The 21268-nt window shown below is 38.5% G+C and overlaps 1 protein-coding gene across 1 annotated transcript; it reads left to right on the top strand.

Moving 5' to 3' along the window:
- Position 1: 1 nt before the first annotated feature.
- On the top strand, positions 2 to 2978 carry LOC127527429 (zona pellucida sperm-binding protein 4-like). Its single transcript, XM_051926150.1, has 11 exons — positions 2 to 145; positions 220 to 319; positions 448 to 570; positions 656 to 828; positions 911 to 1008; positions 1080 to 1207; positions 1298 to 1478; positions 2139 to 2277; positions 2393 to 2468; positions 2574 to 2717; positions 2866 to 2978. Exons 2-11 carry the CDS (start codon positions 283 to 285, stop codon positions 2967 to 2969), a joined length of 1203 nt encoding a protein of 400 aa, XP_051782110.1. The 5' UTR covers positions 2 to 145; positions 220 to 282; the 3' UTR covers positions 2970 to 2978.
- Positions 2979 to 21268: the final 18290 nt, after the last annotated feature.

Here is a 21268-nt window from a genome sequence, read left to right as displayed (position 1 = left end):
CTTGTGATATTGCACCATAGATTCCTTTTACAGCTTGGTAGTAGTGGTTAACCAAGCTCCCAAATCTTGTGGGTATAGCCTGGTGGAGAAAGCTAAAAAGCTCATCTTTACTGCTGCTTATAAAGGGTGTCATGTCAAGACTGTGGTAAGAGAATTGTTTTGCAGGTTTAAAGGGTGTTGTGTGAAATTCATCCTTGATGAATCTTGGTATCTGCACAGGGCAAACATTATGAGTTAACCATTGTTCATCAGACCAGTACTGGAGAAAAGCTGCAAAAGCACATGATGTGCCCTGTACAGAGGATTGTGGCTCATCAAGGTAATGGTTGATTTGTGGAAATCTGTTGTTCGTCAAAATGAGGCTTGCTTGTTTTGGCTGTAGCTTATGGATGCCAATCTTAGATTCTGTGACTTGATCTTGTAACTACACAATGTACCCCTAATTAGGCTGCAACCTACCAAGGAATAAACAAGTGACCTGTGGTCCTCCTGGTGCTAAACCCCACTCCTGCTTGGCTAATAGATGTTGTGTGGATGAAGAAACGTCACACTGTTATTACCCCATGGACAGTATGTAATGGAATGGTGGAGAAAACCAATTGGGTGTGAAGTCCAATGCCTTTTTGTGAGCCAAATTTGGTTGTACCCCTTCTAGCATGCACAGCAGATGGCCACTTTGTCTTTGCGGTTTACCGCACTGCCAGTAAACCTGAAGTGGACCCAGCAACGTTGGTGGTTTCGGGCAACAAGTCTTGTCTCCCTGTGATCTGCACTCCACAATTTGCCATTTTTAAATTCCCAGTGACTGGCTGTGGCACTTACGTCTTTGTAAGTCCTTTTTGTTTTTTTTAATTGGCTTAGCTAATCATTTTTGAATGACTGCAAGCTCATGGTAAGCCTTTAAATGCAGGTCATTGCTGAAACTACAATTTATGTGGCCGAAGTGCAAGGCCTAATCAGACGCAAGCTGCAAACATATGGGCTGATTACAAGAGACAGTCCATTTCGGTAAGAGCTTAACCTTTTTTCCACCATAGTGTTTGATGGCTTAAGGCTTCTAATGTGACATGTGTCTGTAGTCTCCAGGTGGAATGTCGCTACTCCAAAGGAAGTCTGACCAGCACTGGCTACTTGGTAATGAATGTGTCTCCTCCTCCTGCTTCCATTTCTTCCGAGCAACTTGGAGTTTCTTTAAGAATTGCTAAAGGTTCACTTGTAGTATTTGAAACTAAGAATGATGGTGGGAGAGACACACCCTAACTATGGTCTGTTCGTTCTCTCTCTCTCTCTCTCTCAGATGAAAGCTACTCTTCATTCTACCCATATTCCCAGGTACCCCTTAGCTTATTGTTGGGTAATAAAGTCTACCTGCAACTCCAACTTGCAAACCCACCTGAACCTAATGTGGTGTTGCTGGTACATTACTGCATTGCATACCCTCGTTCTTCAATGAATGCTTGGGTACTCATCTATGAAGGGTAAGTGAAGATTTTGCTTAAGAGTGATCAAAGTACTTGAAGTAAATGCTCTTTTCTGGAGCTGTTCTGAAAGTTAATTCCATTATCTTTCCACAATAAACATCTAATGTCGCCATTTTAAAATGTAACCAAGTAGGAATGGAATAATAAGGCTTCACCCACGTGTACATAAACTAGCTAGAGACTAATTGAGGAGTTGTCCACTTTTTTTTTTTTTTTTTTTTTTTCTCTCCACAGTAACCCCTCAACCATTCCACTCCCCCCTTTCATACTGTAATAGAACGTGGATGTTTTGTCCTATATTTAAAGGCAAGGCTGTGATTAGGAGAATCTCCTTTTAAAATTGACGTTTGCTTACCTCTGGAAAGCATTTTTGTTTTGTTGCCTCCAGAAACCATTTTGTTAGTGTACAGCCAAACCTGGTCCTTAAGTGCCATTTCTGCCAAACTGATCTTTTAAGAAAATGACGACGAGACTTTCTATGACTTCCATCTTGAGCTGTACTGGTTGTGTGCTTTGGGTTGCAATCTCATTGCCTGAAGCCAAACTGAAACCTTGATCTACATGAACATTAGTTTCTTGACGAGCCAGTATAGAGTTGAATCTGGGTGTACTTCCCGACCCACCCCAGAAGTATTTCCATGTGCCTTTCTGTTTCAGGTGTCCACATAATGAATCTGCAGTCAATTTGATTTTAAAAGATTTAGCGGGGTATCCTTTGCCAAAATATATCCGTCGCTTTGACCTCCAAACATTTCAGTTTCTGGACCCCAGGACTTGGAAACGCCTGGATGAAGAGGTCAGCTACAGCCAAAACTTTTAAGCTTGCTTCATTTTGACATTTTAAAACCTTTAAAAACAAGCCTAGGCGGTTATCACTTAATACAAATTTAAACACTTAATGTTTTTTTTAGGTTTACTTCATGTGCTCAACTGAAATTTGCCCAGCGGCATCTCAAGCTTGCAATGAAGGCTGCTTTGATGGAGGAAGTAAGTTCAAGACTGATTTGTTGCCGAAACAACTATTGGGATAGCAGTTGTGTTCATTAAACTAACTCCTTTCTTTGTCTTCTCCTCCCCCCTCCATGTTCCTAGTAATGCCAAGCCCTGCTTCTGATGCTTTAGATAAACACTGCTCAGGACGTTTTTGTCCCAAAAGTGCCCACATTGCTAAGAGAGCCATTGAAGGGCCTGTAGCCATGTCTGAAAATCTAAACCCGGAGAATTTTCATTTTTATGGTAAGTCAACAATGTAGCTCTATTTGTTTCTTAAAGCACTTCTTTTAAACCATCTAGATGGATTTCTTAACTTTTGTGTGGGGTGCAGAGTGGCTCCTGAAGCAAGTATTTGGCATTTTTAAACTTTTTTTTTTTTCCCCTTCCTCAGGTACTCCTTTTTACAAGCTGACCCTCCTATTCTTAGGACTCCTCTGCTTGGTTATTGCTGCAGCCCTGTTAATTCTCAGAAATGCTATGCAAGACAGACATTAACTTAATAAAGCCAATTTTTTTTTTTTCACTTTTTTGTGGTGTGAAGTTTCTTGTGTTAACTTCAGAGGACAGAGATGCTGTACATGCTTTGACAGTATCCTGGACTGTTTCAATGTCCAAATCTGAATTTGGAGGTGGCTTTACCTCTAGTGGGCTATGGCCCCAATCCACCTAACTGTAGGACTCAGTTAAGATTAATTGCACTGAGTAACTTGTCACACGAGTCAATATAGATAATTCAGCACAAAAAAAGGGGCAAGATTCAAAGAATATAATTGGACTCTCAAACAAGGCTTGAAGTGAAACAGGAGTACACTATTTAGACCTAGGTACAGCTTCCCTTGATTTTTGTATATGGCCTCTGGAGTATCCTTAAGGGTTGAAGAGTTGTTGGCAAGCATACTGGGGGACTCCCTATCTTGGTCTGGATTTATTGCAAACATTTTCTGAAAACTGTGTACCTTGCTTGTTTCAGACTATTCAGATTTCCAAGGAAGGTTCAGGTGAGAATCCAGGAATTTTGTAATGGTATAAGCACAGTTGACCCATCCAGAGTTGGCGGTCTGCTCCCAGTGTGAGGCGTGGCTCCATGCCTGGTGGTGGTCAGAGGTCAGGAGTTACAGCTTTCAAACTTTTTTTTTTTTTTTTTTTTTTTTTAATACTGTTCTGCAAAGCAAGGGTGTGACATATTTAACATTGAACAATTCCAGAATTTACCCAAGAAAACCCTAGACCTCTTAAAGGTCCACACAATGAAGTTGAAACAATTGCCAGTGCTGTTTTAGTGGTGTATTGGTCCTCCCTTTTGAGGTAAGGCCACTCATTGCACTTTCAAGAGTTATTTGTTAGATTGGGTGGAGGTTCCTAACAGGTCTACTGCATATACTCTGGTTTGGCCTACTTCAAATCCTGGGTTTGGATTTTATTTATTTATTTATTTTTTTTTTAACCCCTCCACCTCAATGGCTGACAGTCTGATTACACATCTGAAATTGGTGGGGGAAGTACATTTTCCACAGAACAATTTAGGGACATTTGAAATCTTTTGAACAGTTTAAAGTTGATTATGGCCCAGTGAAGAAGGAATAAGCAGTGTCATGCATGCCAGTGAAGGCGTGTGGTGTGGGTTTTTTTTTTTTTTCCCCTCTCTCCTATTCTCCCAATCAAAAGGGGGGAGTACTGACCTTTAAAGTAGACACAATACATTTATAGCTTAGAATTTTAAATACCACTCAACTTATACTCAATTATATATAGTAATTAAGTCGGGTCTTGAAGCTCAAAAAATCGACCATAAAATCAAACCCCTGTGTATACCAATTCAAAAATGCAAAGCTTTAATATTTCATACCCCCCTGTCTTCTAGCTTTCTTAACTCATCAGTTTGTCACACAATTCCAATTTCTTTCGCCTCTTCAGCGATTTAATTTAGAATTGGCTTCATATTTTCTTCTGATCGAACACTCCGTTGTAGATAGATACGATAAAGGTGTATGAGGGTGTGAGATACACAGAACCGTGCAAACGTCGCTTCACAGTAGTTAGGGTATTAGTGTGGTCATGTAGGCACAATGCATTAAAAAAATAAAAGCAGCATGCTCTGTGGTTACTGTCTCAGGTGGGTATTGGCATATCAATCACTTGGACCAATAGCGTGAGTTTTCCACATTTGACTTGTATGACAGACATTCTAAAATACCAGAAATTTGTATGGTAAAATCAAGCCCTGACTTCTGTGGCAGAACACAAACGAGAGTATATACAGTACCTAAACATTCACTTTAACTCGGGAGGCTATTTTCCGTACAGCGCTTAAATCGGAGATCAGATGCCTCATCTTGGATGAGTTAATGCCGGTGAAACTCACCCGGGATAAGTTGGTTTTTCAAACGCGGCTGTGTAGTAGATTAGTCTAGCTGGATCTAAACATCCAAGATTGCGCACGCCCATGCTGATTGAAAAGCCCATATATATTGAGTCTACAAATCATGATCAGCAAGTCTTTGATAGGTTTTTTCCTTCACACAAGCGGAGCAGGACCTTTTTACTCGAAGGATAGGAAGAATTTCAAGATTTAAAATGCACAGGGGGTAACGCTGCAAAAGCAGCCCAAACCAGAAAAGACGGCTGGCAAAAAGTGTCCGACAAATTAAACGCATAAGTAGTGTGCATTGTATTTACTGAATGCAGTGTTTCATTTCCTATGTGTCAGATTAATCATTTAATATGTCATAATTCCAGCAAGAATTCCGACAGATCCAGGATCATGCTAAATCGTCAACAAGTACATCTGGCTAAATGAGTAATCCATGTACGAAAAATACCCCCCAGGACTATAAAGTAGTAATCTTTGCAAAAACTAGACTTGCTCTACCTGAAGTTGCAAAAGTAGGCATTTATTTAAAGTGGTGTGCTCTGATTGACGCATTAAAAGGCTCCTAAATGGAGGTGGAATTTGTGATTTCTAACATATTCTAATTAAAGGGCATGAGAGGTCTGAATCGATCATACTACCTTCTGAAAAGGATTGAGGAGTTGTTGTGGACTCGAAACTGTCAGATGGTGTTCAGAAGCCGTTATGAAGGCTATCAAAATGTTTGGTTATATTGAATGATGATGACTAGAGTACAAGGAAGTTCTGCTCCAGATTTATAACACACTGGTGAGCCCTCATCTGGAGTACAGTGTGTAGTTTTGGTCTCCAGGCTACAAAATTGAATTATGAGAAAAGGTTAAGAGTTGAGCCTTTTCACTTTAATCATGGCACCTCTTAATCTTTTTGCTTAAAGTGTTTTAAAATTAAGATGAGAGTTAGTACTGTGGGTTGATGTTATTTTTAAAATGAGTTCATTAAGAACAAGGGGACGCTGACATTGGGATGTTTTACTTTACACAGAGACCCATAGTCCCATTGACTAAGCTACCAAGTAGTGTGGTAGGCAGTGGGACTTTCAAAACTTGACGTGATGGTGTGTGGTTTTTTTTTTTTTTTTTTTTTTTTAATAATGAATTTATCAGGACTGGTGAACTTTGTTGGGCTGAATGGGCTGTTCTCATCTAGATTGTTCTAAAGCCGGTAGATTAATCTCAAACATTCAAAGAGCTGGGTTCTGCACAAATATCTCCATTACTAAGATTCATCAATTTTAATGGCCATGTAACACATGGTCTGGCATGTTACTTTGTCTGAAAATGCTCTGCAGTATCTTGGGAAAACAAGGTACTGTAAAATTAGCCTTCTGAGGGATTAGGAAAAATCAAACCTAGCCATGACACTGCTAGCCTGAGACCTTCAGTCCCATGTGGTGATCATCAAGATAAGTATATAAACTGAAGAAAAACCTATGAAGAGATGAGTTTCAGCTTCCAGCATTTCAAACAAGTTGTGTACTACATCTGACTAGAAATCTGGGAGCTGCTTGAACCACCAGCAGGGTGTACTGTAGCTTAGCATAAGGCTGAAGAAAGTACTGCGGAAGCACTGGGATTTGGATTGGATGACTCTTAAATGTTCATAGGCTGTCTTGAAACCCTTGTTGGTTAGTAATGTTTGTATGGGTTATTGCTGAAACAAAACATGGGATGAACTTTCTGTATACTTCAGCATAATTACTGCTACAGTAAAGTCTGTTTGCTTGACTTATTTTGGGTGTGGAGGGTTGCTACCATTAACCCCTTCCTTCACACAGACTTTGTCTAACCTTGTAAGTCTCCTTGGTTAAATATTTTAGAACTATGTAATAATTTAGTTTGTTCAACTTGCATAGACCCTGGAGGAATGGTGAAAACTGAACATAATGTTTTGAAACATTGTCAATCCAGTTCAGTGTCGGAAGCATGTACAAGACATCTCCATGGTCTTAGGGCCTCCTATATAAAACTTGCTTACATCCAAATGTCTGTAACCAATTCATGATGCTGAAAAACTGGAAGCATGTCAATTTTCTGCAACCTTAAGCCCACTTCCATACCAAGTCTAAGTCCTACATGACCTTTCTTGGTGTTTATTATTTTAGCTACTCCAGACAGCATACAAATCACTTTTTCTGCTCACTTCATTAATTGCACATTTCAACAATGCATCAGTCACATTCTGATGTAGGCCCATCCACCCACCCTTTTCCTAAACCCAAAACCTATAACAGAACAGTTGTGCGGTTTTTTTTTTTTTTGCAGGATGGTCTCTAATGTTGCTTTCAAACCTTAAATTACTTCACAACCGAAAAACAAGGTGCATAATTAGACCAAGAGATAAAACTAGATCCTCCATCAGAGCACCTGTTATAGCACCTTACTTCAAATTAAATCTTAAAGTATTTAAGCAGGGCAGAAACATGTTTGCAGTTTTAAATGCTGCATTTTAAACATTCACTCTCTTGGAAGTAAAGCTGTTTTGGTAAATGATACTATATTAAGTACAAAATCTGATTTGTTACTTCTCATTGAAAAGTGGCTTAGTAAATCTGGCGCTGTTCCCTTAGCTGTGGCGTCACCAGATGGATACTCGTTCCTTCATAAGTCTAGAGATTCTGATCGAGGAGGAGGCCTTGGAATAATTCATTGTGACAAAATGCAAACCGCTTTTAAAATTTTTGGTGAATTCATATCCTTTGTGGCAGTCATTTTAATGATTAAAACCGATTCCAACACAGTTGTAGTGCTGGTCTACAGACCACCAGGGCCATATTCATTGTTCAATACTGAATTTGGCAACCTTTCACCTGCTTTGGCTATTAATTATGATTGTGTAGTGTTGTTGGGGGATTGTAATGTACATACTGATGTGGAAACTGACATTTTTAGCAATTTGTTAAATCCCACAGGATTTTGTCAGATTGTCAGTGGTCCAAGTCATAATAACAATACATTAAATTTAGTTATAATTTACAGAGTTGAAATTCAGAATTAAAATTTTACTCCATTAAATTAAATTATTTCATGATCACTACTTAATTACATTTGATTTGGTTCTGCTCTTACCAATACATTCACAGATAAAAACAAAAACAATATGACATCTGGATTGTAACTCTGCTTCAAAATAGTTATATTTTGAGTAAGTCAAGTGTAATTTTGGAAAACAATTTAGATTAGCTAACATCAACTTACAATATGAACTTGAGAGAGGCCGTGGATGCAATGGCTCCCCTTAAAACAAAAGTGATGAAACACAAAAACTCACCCTGGTTTAATGAGAGCACTCAAGCTGTTAAATTACAGCGTCAAAAACTGGAGAGTAGATGGAGAGCAACACAGCTGCAGGTCTTTCAAACTGCATGGAAAGAGAGTGTTTAAAGTTTAAAAAATCTCTGTTTTTATTAAAAGCAAAAAACAATCCATACAATCAAATCAAACTTAACAAAATCAAAATTCAACCCCAATCCAAAAGAAAGAAAGAAAGGACAGCCAGCCAACAAAGCAATTCTTTGAAGCAGCAAGAAAGGAAGAGCATCCCTTTCCCCGATACAGAAGATGGTTCTAATATATAATTGATTAGATCCTGACATATTTTAAAAAGTGTTGAACAGATCCTCTGAGTGGGAATTTGATTTTTTTTTCAATTTCAGGTAGTGTATGACATTAGTTACCCACTGACTTTAAAGTGGTGAGGTGGGATTCTTCCAGTTGAGCGAAATAAGTCTATGTGCTAGTAGTGAGGTAAAGGCAATTACAGTTTGTTTGTCCTTCTCTACTTTAAGTCCATCTGGGAGTCCACCACACACAGCTGTTAGTGGATTAAGAGACATTGTGACACCAAGGTGGTCTGAGAGGCATTCAAAGATTTTTGTCCAAAATGCTCTTAATTTGGTGCACACCCAAAACATGTAGCCCAGTGAGGCTGGAGCTTGATTGCAACATTCACAGGTTGGATCTTGTCCTGGAAACATTTGGAATAGTTTTAATTGAGATCAGTGTGCTCGATAGAAGATTTTAGGTTGAATAATTGAGTGCTTTGAGCATATGGAGCTCTCTTTAAAGCTTGCTCATACTACTATTCTAAAATAATAGATAATAACAATGATAATCCTCATGTACTGTGTAGAGCAGTGGCTAATCTAACAAATGGGAATTCAGAAGTACAGTGCCAAATACCAACCGACATTAGCAATTCAGATTTTATGAACTTCATTAATGATAACATTGAAAATATAAGATCCCATATCTTAGCATCACAGTTCAAACCTCATACCAGCTTGGCAAACCTTGTCTCACCTTGCATTCAACACTTTTGAAATTTTAATTGTGTCACAGAACAGGAAGTCTTAGCTGTAATTTATACAATGAAACCTCCTACTTGTTCCCTAGATCCAGTGCCAACAAAACTAGAAAAAACACAATGGATGTTTTTGCAGCACCTATTCTTCGCATTATAAATAGCTCATTACGCAGTTCCTGATACACTAAATGTTTCAGTTATCAAACCATTACTTAAAAAGTCAGACCCAGACCCACATTTGACTTTCTGTTTCTTCCAACATCTCAAAGCCAAACATCTTAGACTAAATGATGTTTCCAAACTGGCCCCTTATAAGTGTGCCTATGTGACTAAGTATGCCCCATGATGGACTGGTACCTAATCCAGGGCTGCATCTTGTCCCTAAAACCCTGAACTGAAAAAGATGTTTAGAAATATGATGGGAGAATTAATGGATCATTAGAGCTGGGAATAAGAGTTTTCAATGGGTTTGTTTATGACAAAGTATTGAGCTTCAAATGAGTTAAGTAAACATAAAATTACCTTTTCATATAATAACAATAATAATAAGTTGCATTTATTGAGTGCCTTCCACAAAACTAAAGGTCGCTTTACATACAGAGTAAAAAAAATGGAAAAAAATTACACAGAAGACAAAAGTTCATCGAAGAGGAAAGTTTTCAGTTAAGATTTAAAGGTGCAGAAAGAGGAGCAATCTCGGAGAGACTGAGGAAGAGAGTTCCAGAGTTGAGGGGCTATAGCGCTGAAGGACCTGCCCTCCTAGGATGGACAGTCTGATGTGTGGGACAGTAAGGAGAGTACTGCTCAAGGACCTGAGAAAGCGACAAGGAGTGTATGGAGCTAGGAGCTGAGTGAGGCAGAGGGGGGCAAAGTTATGTAGGTCTTTAAAGGTGAGAAGCAGAATCTTGAATTTAATCCTTGATGGAACCAGTAACCAGTGAAGCTGGGAGAGAACAGGGGAGATGTGAGCAAAACGTTTTGTGTGGATGAGGACTCTGGCTGCAGAGTTCTGAATATACTCTAGCTTCTGTATAGATTTTGCAGGGAGACCAATGAAAAGGGAGTTATAGTAATCAATACAAGACTTTATGAAACAATGAACCAGGATTTGAGCATCATTAAAGGACAGAAATGGACGTAGGCAGGCAATGTTATGGAGAGGATAGAATGAAGTTTTGGAAAGAGACCTAATGTGTAGCTCAAAGTTAAGTGATGAATCCAACAAAACAAGATTTCTGACAAGAGGAACAGGTTTGACAAGTGTACCATCAACAGAAATAGAGAAGCTGGATGCCTTAGAAAAATGGGAGTTTGGGCCTACCAGCAACACTTCAGTTTTATTGGCATTAAGTTTGAGAAAGTTATTTTCCATCCACGGCTTAAGATCAGAGATGTAGTCAGTGAGTGTGCTGAAATGAAACATGTACTATATCCATATTACTAAACGAGAATGGTAAACCGGATATGGACGCAGGGACCTGCCCGTGGACGCAGGAGACATAGTGCGCAGGCACCACACAAAGCCCCTGCCCCAGAGCAAAACGGGAGAGACTACAAACCGTCTGACATGCCGCAAGCAGGATAAAGCGAGATCAGAAATAAAAGACAGAGTAGGAAAAAAAGTAAAACGTCATAAAGAGGTTAAAGAACGGGGCCAAACACATGGAGAGCAGGTTACAGACGATGAAAACTGGAAGGCAACAGCTTCAAAAAAACCTAGGCACGAAACACATGCACAGCGAGGGACAGAATATAAAGGCGGAAACAACGACAGTTAAACGTCCACACCACACAGCGGAGGCAGACCCGGAAGGTGCAGGCGCCTACATCGCGCGTCGGAAGGCGCGGGAAAGTACGAAAAGCAAAGGCGCCTACACAGCATGGTGAAACCCGACATAATACGGAAGGCACAGGCGTTGCCGCCATATTGTGAGTGGCACTAATGCGTAGTGAGGGCGCAGGCGTCACCGCCGTATTGTGCTTGGCACTACTGCTGAGTACAGTTAGGAATAATGTGCTGAGCGAAGCGAGCAGGGGGCGGAGCCCCCTTGTAAGTTCAGAGATGGCAAGAGAGTCAACAGGCGAGAAACAAGCGAGTCTTGATGATGGAGATGGCAGATCAGAATGAGTGAGTGACTGTGGTGTAGAGGGGAAACTGTGATAGATTTGATCAATTTTGGTATTAAAGAAATGTAACAAAGCCTGACACGGTTCAGCTGTATTAGGGCATACTAGAAGAGGGGGTTGGAGGAGTTTATTAACTGTCCTAAAAAGAGTTCTAGGCCTAGTCTTAGCACCATTTATGAGAGAGGAATAATAGTTGGAGCGAGCAGTGTTAAGGGCATCCCTTTATTTAAGTATGTGCTCAGTGTAAAGCTGTGAATGAACTATGAGGCCTGTTTTCTTATAAACCTGTTCAAGATGCTGGCTAGTGGCTTTCATAGCTCTGAGCTCATGGGTGTACCAGGGACAGGAGCGGGTGGCTGGAACCTGCCTACTACTTAAGGGAGCAAAGTTATCTAGCAGTTGGGAAACTCAGTTGTTATAAAGGGAAACCATGTTTTCAGGAGAGGGAAGACTATGTAAGCCAAAAAGAGACGAAGAACAGAAGGGAAGCAGCAAACTAATCAGAATTAACAGACTTAATGTCGAGATAAGAGACAGACTTTTTCTCTGTAGTGGCAATAATGCTAAAGTTACATTCAAAAAGCTTATGATCCGAAATACCAGAGAGTGAACCTGAGGCAGACATATTATTATATTATCATACATTTTTATAAAAATATATTTTAGTATTACTGGTTGCCACAAAACATCAGATGGAGAGATGATATTCTCTCTTTTTTGCAGCAAGTAATAAGCACACATCTTGGGAATTTATTGAAAAATATTGGAGGGTACAGTTCTCTCCTTTGGTCAAATTGAATTCATGTTAAAAAAAATGTGAAAATATTCTTTCTTTTCTTTTAGAAACCCATGCCTCCATTTTTCATGTCACAGTTTGCCATAAATTAGAAACCACTTACTCCTAAAATGGCAGAACCATTTGAAAATGATATTTGATGTCACCTTGGCAACTACAAGAGCACTGTCACATTCTGGGATGCTGATGGGTAATGCCATTATAAGCACTAGCTGGACTGGAATTATTTATACAGTTACTTTATAGCAGAAAGACTGGACCTAAAATAAAAAAGACAAGATGTTATTTTAAAGATATCTCTGGCTGAATATTTGAAAGAGCTCAGCACAAAGAAGTTGAAAACAAAGAAACAAAATGCAGCAATTAGCTAAGTGCCAAGAAACAAGTAATATGTCTCTCTAAGAGATGTAACATTGACATGTTTGCTTTGCACAGCTTCATTTGAACTTTTGCTATGGAGTGTTGTCAAGACAATCCATTGAGCTAACAGCTTTCAGAATGAATGTAATGTGAGGTGTAAAAGCTAGCCGCAGTATTTTACACTTCACCATTCACTTGTGGCTCCCTGCCTTGCACCCAGTGTTGTTAGGGGAGTCCCCAGCACCTTATTACCCTGTAATGGACTTAAACTGCTGAAATAATCGATAACTGAAACAAATAGTACAGTGCTCATGTTTTCAGGGCTGTGTGTCCCTGTATTTTTAAGCTGAGTGTGGTTCAACTTGTTCTCCTTGAAGACGGCCATCCAAGTGGGTCTTCTAAAACTATAGACTGGTAGACTTAATGGGTTCAGAGATGTTAGATTGGACACAATTGTGCAGCAAGATGGATTCACTATTTTCATTCAAGTTAAAATTAAAGCATTCTAATTAAGGAGTAGCTCCAGCATTTGGAGGCATGGTCGTGCAATGCTTTATAATTCCAGACACCTGCTTTCAACCCCAAGCTCACGCACTTGTGTCTGTAATGATCTACTCCAGGCTTAGTCCACTTTTTAAGACATGAAACCTTTCATTCATTTAGTAAACACATTTATTCCTACAGAGGTTTTTGAGGGTGAGGAAATACACCTTTCCTGGAAGCATCAGGTGCAAGACAGCATAGCAGGTCCATCACAGGGTACGCTTACATACTACTAGAGTCGAGCAGACACCAAAGAAGTCCACAGCAATATAAAACATGACACATAGTGAGCAGCCAGGTATAAAAGTCTAGAATTATATAGCAGTGACCATGAAATAGATCTGACCTGGGATTCTCACAGAGCAGACACTCTTTGGGCTGAGCAGGTCCATAAATTCTTATTCTATCTTCCACTCATTCACATGACAGACACGTTACATCAGCTGATACTTGTCAAATGTCTACCTATGTAAGATGAGAAATTAGCAAGCATACTGTGTGCACTGAATTCATTATCATGTCATTATCATTCCATGCATCCAGGCTCAATTATTGTTCTAACAAGACCTATTTATGAACTCTTTGAAATCACTTCAGTTTTTGTTTTTTTGTCAGGTAGCCTCCTCACATGTTATAAATTGCTCAATGTCTTGATGAACCTTTTTTGGTTCCACCCTATTTTCCACCCTCTAGACCTGAAATATTATAATTTTTAGCACATTATTGTACCATATTTTTCTGTACAAAATTACACCCTTATGATAGAGCAAAACCAAAAGGTGTCTTCAGGAAAAAATGATTAGATGATCTTGAAGTTGTGCATGCCGCATCAACTGACCCCTGGGGTTCACCCCCTAATGGGATACGTGCGGTCAAACTTACTCCTTTCCAAAAAACTAAAAGAATGGAGATGACTAATATAGGCCCATAGAAAGTTGTTTTATGCAAGGTTGCTGATCACAAATAAAATATTTTTAAGATTCTTTACTGATGGGCTTATCCCACCAAGACCCACTCCCAAGAGATTAAAAATGCGAAATTTCAAACATAAGCATATGAGGTATCGTTTTACACTATTTCAAGGTCAGTGATAATGAATATGATGTTATTTTTGATTTCTGATCCTTTATTACAGATGCAACCCTCAATGGATGTTTATCAGAGGATGACAAATGGCAACTTTGTATAACAACAGAGAATATTTACACTTTATTTAAACCGAAGCATACATTTTAATATTTCAAAAGTTGATGCAACTGTTCTTGATATACTTCTATCTCATAAAGTCATTAATTTCATTTTCTATGAATTAGGGCACCTTATGCTAATTCAGAATTTTGTAAATTATTTTTTCTCATAAGTGTCCACAATGGTTACATGCACTCACCTAACTTTTACTGATTAGTTGGGAGATAACATTTACATGTTGGCTATCAGTTATCTAGGAAAAAATGTGTCTGCGTCCATGCCACTGCCCCGTACTTGTGTGACACTGTCCCGTGACATTGTTTGTGCATGTGTGCTAGTGTCCCATATGTGTGTGACACTAGCCTGGAAAACGTAACATATGCATTGTGGTGTAATGCTGTTTGCAAAAGGTTACATGTTACAACGGCAACTGCACTGCAATGGCTCCTAACTGTTGTAATGAGCGTCATCAGGGGGTCCACACTACTATGGAGTGTGTGAAGGCATCTCAGCAGCCTGTAAATCAAGGCAAGACGTGACGTTTGCCCGTGAGCACGCGCTACTGTCCTGTGATACCATTCTTACGCAAGTGCCACTGTCCCCTGACACTGTTCTTGTGTGCGTGACACTGGCCCAGAAAACGTAACAGTACAGTACACTCCGTGCACTAACTGCTGCTGACCTCCCTTTCTCTCCCACTGTACTTTCATTGCCATCACTCTTTTTCCATGTATTCATTCTTAGATTTATCTCTCTCACTTTGTTTGTAATCTCTGATTGTCTCATTTCTTATTCGATTCTTTTTTGTAACTCTACACATCCATCTCAACATCCTCATTTCTGCCACTTCTTCTTCTGTGCTCCTGTTACTGTCCATGTCCCACCTCGTATATAAGTGGTTAATGCTTCATCAGGTTAAAGATTTCTAAAGACCTACAACAGAGTATCAGGAAACATATACTTAAAACAAGAAAAATCACAGGTATACATTGAAAAAATTGTTTTGATTATTACATGCAAAAATATCAGGGGTCGCCAACTCCGGTCCTGGAGGACCACTGTGGCTGCAGGTTTTCATTCTAACCCTTTTTTAATGAGTGCCCTGTTTGCCATGCTAATTATCCATCCATCCATTTTCCAACCTGCTGAATCTGAACACAGGGTCACGGGGGTCTGCCGGAGCCAAACCCAGCCAACACAGGGCACAAGGCAGGGAACCAATCCTGGGCAGGGTGCCAACCCACCGCAGGACCCATGCTAATTAACTTCTTGTGAATTAATTTTAATTGATTTGCTTTTTTAAGATTTGTTCCCCTGAATTTCTCCATTGTTCCTCTGAATTGCTTTATTTCTTTCCTTAAATGGCACCCAAACAGAAATATAATGTGAAGTGAGGAGCCAACAGAAGACCAATTAAGTCAGGGACTCAAACTCCAACCAATTTCACTCCAACCAGCTGCTTAATGAGGTGCTGATTCTTGTCATTAATTAAACCCGTTCTTTAATTTCATGTCTTGTTGCTTCTCTCATGGTGCATTAGCAGACATTGCTGAAATTGTTGATTTTCTCTTTCTAAGAGCACTGTTAAAATGTTTTGGGGACCTGAGCAGCCCAACATTCCTGAGACCTTCATCTTTCTTTATTTTCAGATATTGTATGATGGACACCAGTTGTTTTGGCTCATTTTGTATCTCATTATTGTTTGGCTGCTAATTAAGGAAAGAGAAACAATTAAGGGGTCTGAGTCTTCAAGAGCAAGTCAAAAAAAATTAATTCAAAAGAGTCAATTAGCAGCAAAAACAGGTCACTCATTAAGAAAAGGGTTAGAATAAAAATCTTCAGCCACGGTGGTCCTCCAGGACCAAAGTTGGCATCCCCTAGACTATTACATGTGAAAATATATATTTGAATGTGCCCAAATAAAAAATGGAAAACATTTTTCTCCACCATTTTTTTCCTGTCAATAATGTTGACATACAAGGAGTTCCTCAGGGCTCTGTCCTCGGCCCTCTTGTCTTCTGTATTTATATGCTTCCCCTTGGCCATATTATTCATAGCTTTGGACTGGGTTATCATTTTTATGCAGATGACACTCAACTCTACTTCAATGTTAAAAGTGGAACTTCATCAGAGCTCTCTCAGCTCACAACTTGCCTCAGTGAAATTAAAACCTGGATGGAGCAGAACTATTTAAAATTAAACTGCAACAAAACTGAACTCCTGCAAATTGGGACTAAAGTGCAACTTAATAAAATGAGCTCCTTCCCAGTCCATCTTGGCGGTGATCTCATCAGACCTGCCTCTACTGTAAAAAGTCTTGGTGTCATTTTTGATTCCTCCCTTTCTTATTCCACCCACATAAATCACATTAAGAAACTTTCTTACTTTCACCTCCGTAACATATCCCGTGTTCGCTCCTTCCTCTCCTTCTCTAATGCTGAGAAACTTGTCCATGCTTTTATCACATCCCACATCAATTATTGTAATTCCCTACTGGCAGGTGCCCCTTCTAATCTTATATCACAGCTCCAGCTTATTTAAAACTCGGCTGCAAGAGTCCTTACACGGACCAGCAGCAGTGAGCACATCAGACCCATCCTGTTCTGCCTTCACTGGCTCCCCGTGTCTTACAGAATTGAATATAAAATCTTACTAATAACCTACAAAGCCTTAAATAACCTCACGCCAAACTACATCAGTGACCTTCTCCATCACTATGTGCCTGTCCGCCCACTAAGGTCCTCTGATTCTGGCAATCTTGTTGTGCCCCTCACTAATCTACACTCCATGGGTGACAGGGCCTTCAGCTGTATAGCGCCCAGACTCTGGAATGACCTACTGAAATTAATCAGGTCAACTGACTCCATGAATTCTTTTAAAAAAGCAACTCAAAACTCATCTGTTCAGGAAGGCTTTTAGCTCTACTTGACTTTATTACCTTTCTCTCAGTTTACTTCTCTGTCAAGATGGTCATGTGACCTGTATGTGTGTGTGCGAGACCATCAATTATGTTGTTATTTATCTGATTTATTACAATGCTATATACTGTATACAATGCCATTCTTTTTTAAACTCTGTGAAGTGCCTTGAGCATGGGAAAGGCGCTATATAAATAAAATGTATTATTATTATTATTATTTTATTTTTGCACTATTGTTAATTATAGATCAATGTTTCATTGTACTGATAAATTGTTTGTGTCTAATATTTTATATTTTTAAAATATGTTTTAAGCAAAAGTTATTTTATTCAATAAGAAGGTCAGAATATAGCTGGAATTGCACATGGTGATGAGTCATAGCAGCCGATAACTGCATGAGAAGCCATTAGAGATAATAATAAGAAAAAAAACTTATTACATTCAGACACAACTCTTGGTACCAAAATAAAGAAGAAGATGAATTTGCAGCACATTTCAAGAAAGATTTTTAATTTACTGAATTGATGTAAGTGGCTTAGTGCAGACACTTTGCAGATGTTACAGTGCAGAAGAATGGAGATTATTTATAGAATCGTCTGAAAGAAGCCTAAAAGGAGTACTTTTTTTGCAACAGCAATAAATACACATTGATACCCATTGTTCATTCTGTGCATTTTAAAGAAGCCTGTGAGAACCTTGAAAAAAATGCAGGGACCTGAGCATTCTGGGTATTTACTGGTCAGCAGTCAGGACATACAAAATTCTTAGGTGTTCTCTCTGAGTGGGACAGCAGGGCCAAGAATTGACAGTTGTGTTCAGAAGAAACATCCAGCTAGAAAAAAATAACATCTTGGTGCCAATAAAATCACCATAAGACCAAGCTTGGTGGGTAAAGTGCTGCTGCCACAGCTTCATGTTAAGCTTGGTGTACTGAACGAGTTTGTGAAAGCCCTATCAGCAGATGGAGCCTGTTTTATGTATTTGTGCCGGGTTTGTTTCCAGGTTTGTCTAAGGCAAAATTTTTTGCAAGACTTTCTAATAAAAGTGATTTCTGATGCAGAATTTGATGGTGTGTCAGCTTGGGTATCATTCAAAGTAGTAGTTTCTAACTTTTTAGGTAACATATCCAAATTATAAAGAAATTATAAAAAAAAAAAACCCTTAAGGTTTAAGGAACTGAGTTGCAATTTGAGTCTCAATGTTCACTTTTTTACTTTCTTGTATACAAAGTATAGGGAGAATATTGGAATCGTCCAAAAATTTGATTTCGAGATTTTTATAAATCTCAAAGTTTAAAACCTTCCCTTGTCTGAAAATATCATGTCTGTGTGTCTCTGTGTGTGTGTAAACATGATAACTTGAGTAAGCTTTCACTTAGGTCAACCAAATTTTGCATACAACTATTAGGTACAAAACGTAGATTCCTATCAACTTTCAGCTATTTCTGCTAACCGGAAGTGGTACTTTTTTATTCATGCAGCTGCAGAGTCCGATTTATTTAACTTTACGTTTATAATAATTGTTCAATATATTATTAATTTGATTTGTTGTTGTTGGTTCTTTAATGTACATAATATAAAAATACAATCATTGTTTTGCAGTTTACTCCTCAAATATCCATCCCCATATCTGAGTAAACGAGAAAGTCAAGGGGAGACCACTCTCGATTTATTTGATTTTTATTTAAAACTTTTTCCACTGCAATCTTGGAGCGCTGAGTCAAGAGCAAGGTGAAAGATTCTATCAAGATATAAAGGACATGAAAAGAAGGTCCCAGGAACATTAGCATGTCAGTATGATAGCAGAATACTACTTGATGATTCATAGGAACGTGACAGAAAAAGTGGACAAACAATGAGCCACCAAAGAAAAAAACTAAGAAGTGACAAAAACTAGAGACGTTTTCCTCCATAAAAAAAGGAGAAGGGTCTGTGTGTCCATCAAGATGGTATGCTTCTGTCATTCCAAAAATGGCACATCCCAAACATTAACACTGCTTTTATAAATCCTATACCGAATGACATATAACAAGAGAAATCAGCATTGCATGGTGCACTGCAAACGTTAATACTGAGGTCTGGTTTGGTTACTTTCAACCTGTTTTAGATGGGTAGCACAGCTGGTCTTTACATATATGTTCAAAAATATCATGATGAAATTAAATATTGTAATAGCCAGCATTGTCACCCTAGAGATGGGCAGGGTCTGGACATGTGATTGACGGCAGGGTATTCACAGGTGTACATTCCAAGAACCCCTGGAACTTTCATGTTATACCTTTCAAGTCTGGGAAGGGTCAAAAAGGCAGGTGGAGACTCCCATGGCGTTATAATTACAGTCATGCAGATGATAACAGGGGTAACTGGGAAAAGAGACACAACCCGAGACACTGGATGACGATCAGGAACACTGCGAGAGTGGAATAGCCTGCCTAGAGAGGTGACTGTTATTTTTACAGGGCATTTGTAAGTTTGATTGTGCCAGAAGACTGCTGTAAATTATTTGTTGTAGAACAAAAGCACCCGTTATTGGGCTTAACTTTCATTTCATGGAAAGTCTCGGACTTTCCATCTCGGTGTTCGTTACAATATTTTCATGTTAATTTGATTTATGACACTATTGTATGCAAAAATAAATTCTGTAATTTGTTACATTTTAATTCAACTTCTTTTCAATTTTGTACTTAAATTTGATATGATGGAAGCATTCTAAATATTGTTGCTGTGTTTGTGAATGCAAATAAAAAATAGTATTCACAAATGGAACAATTTTTTTATGAGTGTAATTTTGCAGACTTGTGAAATCTTCAACCGAATGTCCCAGTTCAAAACAAGAATATCCTGCATAGCAGATTTAAATCTTAAGAATTATACCCATTATACCAATACTGTAAAGGAATTATTTGTATTTAGAGGCAAACGTTCAGTCTTTGTCCCAATGCTATCAGCTATCAGGAAATATAATGTGCTGGCAGTAAAATGTCTAAAAGTGGTAACATATTGTACTGTTCAATTAATACAACTTTGATAAAATACACAACATATAATTCATGACAAATGAGAGGTTGTGAGGTAGTTAATGCTCTTCTGAATGGAAATGAGGGAAATTCTCTAAATAAAAAAATAGTTTAATGCAAATAATTTCTGTTTTCAATATGCACAAGCTAATGAATAAGTACAAGCTTTACATTTCTCAGAACATTAAAAATGATTTGATTGCCACCCACGTTTTTGTCACAGGACATTGATTGTTTTTGCTTGCACTTTAAAAATTAGCATCTGCCAGGAAGTACGGGATAAATTGAAATATGTAGGTGGCAGCAAATTACTGAATTTTGAGATCAGTGCATAATTAAAGTCTATTCATTATTTTCTTTCAGTATAGTTATTTAGTGGTTTGATTACTAGAAACAAGAACTGTGGGTTGATTTTTATTTTTTAAATGCATTTATTTATTTATTTTGTAGATCTGGGTACAGCAGAGTCCCTTTGAGTACAGGAAATCATCTGTCCACCCATTCTGTAAAGAACGTGTTTGTTTCTTTTTATGGCAGTAAAACAAGTTCTGTGGTGCATAAGACAGATTCCGACTAGCAGGCCTATCAGTTTCTTTTGTAGGAGGAGGAGGAGGTCACCTAAACTCTTAAATCCTTTTCAATGCAAAGCTAACCAACAAACTGGCTAAGTTCATGCATGGAGACACAGGTGGACATTTATTCAGGGTAGATTTTACACAAACTTTACAAAGTTTTTCTTCACACAGGGAACCTTGGATACATGGAATAAATTACAAGATAATGTGGTAGACAGTAGGAGTTTAAGGACCCTCAAAGCTTGACTTGTCATTTGGGAGAAATTAATTGAATAGGATTGGAGAGCTGGTTGGACTTAATGGCCTTTTACTGACAAACTTGTTCTAATGTTCTAACTCGTATCTACTTGTGTTATGGTTTATATGCAATAGAGCTCTAGTACGTATCCAATTGCTCACTAATAGCCGAAAAGCATTTTTTTAATGAAATTACATGTGAAGTGTCTCCTTTCGTCATAATGAAAATTCCATTAATGAATTTTCTTCTTAATTTGTTCATTTATATGCTTAGCAGAATGTATTAAAATATTTCAAAATATGTTTAAGAGGCATTTTAA

This window comes from Erpetoichthys calabaricus, chromosome 4 (genome assembly GCF_900747795.2).
Source record: "Erpetoichthys calabaricus chromosome 4, fErpCal1.3, whole genome shotgun sequence".
Lineage (NCBI taxonomy): Eukaryota > Metazoa > Chordata > Cladistia > Polypteriformes > Polypteridae > Erpetoichthys > Erpetoichthys calabaricus.
Note: the sequence above shows the minus strand (reverse complement) of the source record. Positions and strands in the feature narration are given on the sequence as shown.

What these genes read in the sequence shown, in the direction of transcription:
- LOC127527429 (XM_051926150.1), top strand. Translation starts at nt 283, where the DNA reads ATGATGTGCCCTGTACAGAGGATTGTGGCTCATCAAG. An exon ending in TTCTTTAAGAATTGCTAAAG is followed by an intron (nt 1,208 to 1,297) that starts GTTCACTTGTAG and finishes TCTCTCTCTCAG; the next exon opens with ATGAAAGCTACTCTTCATTC. An exon ending in TGGGTACTCATCTATGAAGG is followed by an intron (nt 1,479 to 2,138) that starts GTAAGTGAAGAT and finishes TTTCTGTTTCAG; the next exon opens with GTGTCCACATAATGAATCTG.